Raw genomic sequence first — 2,609 nt, 5'->3', positions numbered from 1 at the left:
TATGCTCTCAGGTTCTCCCTCCCCTCAGTTAAGTTTAACCTGTAGTCATCTGTACACACAAGCTAAATTAAGAATGGAAAGAGTGTGTAAATATACGTCTTTTCTCATATTCTCAGGTGTTCCCTTTCCCTTTTACTGCGACACGGAACAATTACCAGCACCAGAAGCAATAGGTGTTATATTTCTAAGCATCTCTAAGGATGATAGCTGTGAAAAGACTATATTTTGCAATGTATTTTTAGTTCAAAGATTGCATGTGTCTGTAGAAAAAAGTAAAGATGTCTTAGAATGGTTAATAATTGGGAAAGGTGTACCAGGTGGCATTCAAAGAAATTAAACTGCTATTCATCACAACTTACAGAGGAGGTCATTAGTAGATACACAGGTAGTTGTAGGTGATTCCTCGCAGCGGATTCCACAGCACAAAACATCCTGTAGGTGAGTTTAGCGTTCCCGTAGCCCTCTAGGAGCATTATACTGCCCTCAGCTGGCTCCTCCGTCTGCAGTATGATAGGGTGGGGAGCAGCGAGCGGGGCCTGGCGGGAAAGGGAAAGATAATGAAGTTGGTGGCGATTAAAAGTTTGTGATCTTTAATTGTTTCGTGTAGACCTCATACCTTGTCGCAACTTTTCTTATAGTTTTATAGCTCTCTCTCTCTCTCTCTCTCTCTCTCTCTCTCTCTCTCTCTCTCTCTCTCTGAAGCACTAATTTTATTCTTTTGCTTCTTGGCTAGTGTCTTTTATCAAATTTTCTTTACATTTCAAATCCTTTCATAATGACTTGTGCTGCGTTCTTCTTTGATATTATTCCTTCCCTATTGTTTTTTTTTTTAACGTACCTTTTTTTTATTAACACTTTTTATCTAGTTTAATTCTCTTTGCCTTATTTCACATTTTTCTTTTGATATTCCTCCTCCTCCTCCTCCTCATTCCTCCAAACCGTTCCTTATCTCGTACTCTCTTACCAGGTTTAGTGGTAGGCGGTACCACACCAACGCCATCCATAGAACTGTCATCACCACGGTCCCTATCATCACCATCATGATCTTGCGTCTCGTCATTCTTCTTCAGTCGAGTGAATGTGTGAATGTTTCCTTGCTATCTTGTGACTGAATTTTTTTATTTTTTTTATCCCGAGTTGAGTCTCGTTCTGTTGACACTGTTTGGAATGATTTTCGGCTGTGTGTTAGTGGTGGTGGTGGTGGTGTTGGGAAGAGGGATGTTGCCGTTGGTTTGTTGGTGATGGAGTTAGTAGTAGTAGTAGTAATAGTAGTAGTAGTAGTAGTAGTAGTAGTAGTAGTAGTAGTAGCACTCAAGTTGGAGGCTCTTTGTAACTTTTATTTTCCTTTTATAAGTTTTTTAGTGCACTTTGCTTAATTAATTGTACATTCAACGCCTGATTTTTTTTCTCACTAATGATAATGGGTTCCCACTTACGTATTCCGCAACTCTGCTTTGGTGTGATTACTTGTTACTCTTTCAGATAAATTCTTTGTTTTTTTTCATAACTGCACTCAGCTATTTTATATTTTCATTATGTTGCATCTGTTTCTTATGTTTTGTCTGTGTTTTCCTTACACATTCTTTCGTTGAACTATGGACATTCCAGAATGCTATTTTTTTTATTCTTCTTTCTTTTCTAAAACTCTATCTGCCATCACGTGTTTTGTTTTCAATGTGTTTTGATTGCCTCCTTTCTCTTCACACTCTCACTCCTCGATACTGCAAATTTCAACGTATGTTATTTGTATTCGTCTTCATTTTTAAAGATCTTTGCCTCTCCTTGCCTTCCGTGATACACTGACACACTTTGAATTTTCCGCTCCCTGAGATAACAGATACGCGATTCCCAAAAACGAAGGTGTACTGAGAGAAAAAAAAAAATGTGTCCCTCCTGTGCGTGTGTGGCTGTCTCGATAACCACTCATGTCCCTACACACTCCCGCGCTTGGACTATTCCGCCGCCTCTTGCCGATCGATGGTTACCTGGTCACCTCGCCAAACATGTTGCGTCTCTACTCGGGTAATAAAAGGACTCGGCATCCCTTCCAATGCAGGCGACACAATAAAAGATAGATTTTGTCTGTCTCGGAGTTAACAATACATTGCGCCCTCGCCTTTCACCGTTTAGTAACTGACTGACTCTGTGTCGCCTTAGATGCTTATCACTCTTATCACAACTGATACTGGGTTGCCATAGTGACGTGTATATAGGATCTAACTTTACTGGGTATAATTTGATGAAGGAATAGAATGGCAGGCCTATGTTTGGCTAACGGGAGTGTGTATGGAGGAAGGTGAACTTTGTCAGTACCAAGGTGTTATGGTGAGAAGGAAACGTATATATCTATTGCAAGTATGAATCTTTCGTTACGTAACTTAAAATGCATTAAGGATGCCCATTCTAGTCACGATGGTGCATGTTATGTAATACTTGGTAGATGTACTCTATGAACGTGTCCATAAATATGTAAACGAAATCGGAATAGACAACATCTAATGTATAATGAAAGTGTCAGCATCAAGGGTGAATGTACACGACACTATATTTTCATATATTTCTATATGTAATAATATTTTTGGAGGTGTGCTGTCTACACGCTATACTTA

At 39.3% G+C, this 2,609-nt stretch overlaps 1 protein-coding gene across 2 annotated transcripts in view; it reads right to left on the bottom strand.

The window, feature by feature from the left end:
* LOC123520790 (lactosylceramide 4-alpha-galactosyltransferase-like) overlaps positions 1 to 2,145 on the bottom strand; it is a 29,799-nt gene extending 27,654 nt beyond the window's left edge. Inside the window, exons 1-3 of one of the 2 annotated variants that reach the window (XM_045283385.1) lie at positions 1,986 to 2,145; positions 965 to 1,721; positions 360 to 536 (exon numbers count right to left, since the gene is read on the bottom strand). In XM_045283385.1, the coding sequence (XP_045139320.1) occupies positions 360 to 536; positions 965 to 1,060 (273 nt within the window). In that variant the 5' untranslated portion in view covers positions 1,061 to 1,721; positions 1,986 to 2,145. Of the gene's footprint in view, positions 1 to 359; positions 537 to 964 lie in introns of both variants that reach the window. The other variant, XM_045283386.1, reaches the window with a different exon arrangement.
* Between the last annotated feature and the right edge of the window lie 464 nt (positions 2,146 to 2,609).

The sequence above is a fragment of the Portunus trituberculatus genome, chromosome 47, assembly GCF_017591435.1.
Source record: "Portunus trituberculatus isolate SZX2019 chromosome 47, ASM1759143v1, whole genome shotgun sequence".
Lineage (NCBI taxonomy): Eukaryota > Metazoa > Arthropoda > Malacostraca > Decapoda > Portunidae > Portunus > Portunus trituberculatus.
The sequence above is the reverse complement of the archived record's forward strand: the minus strand, read 5'-3'. Positions and strand labels throughout refer to the sequence as shown.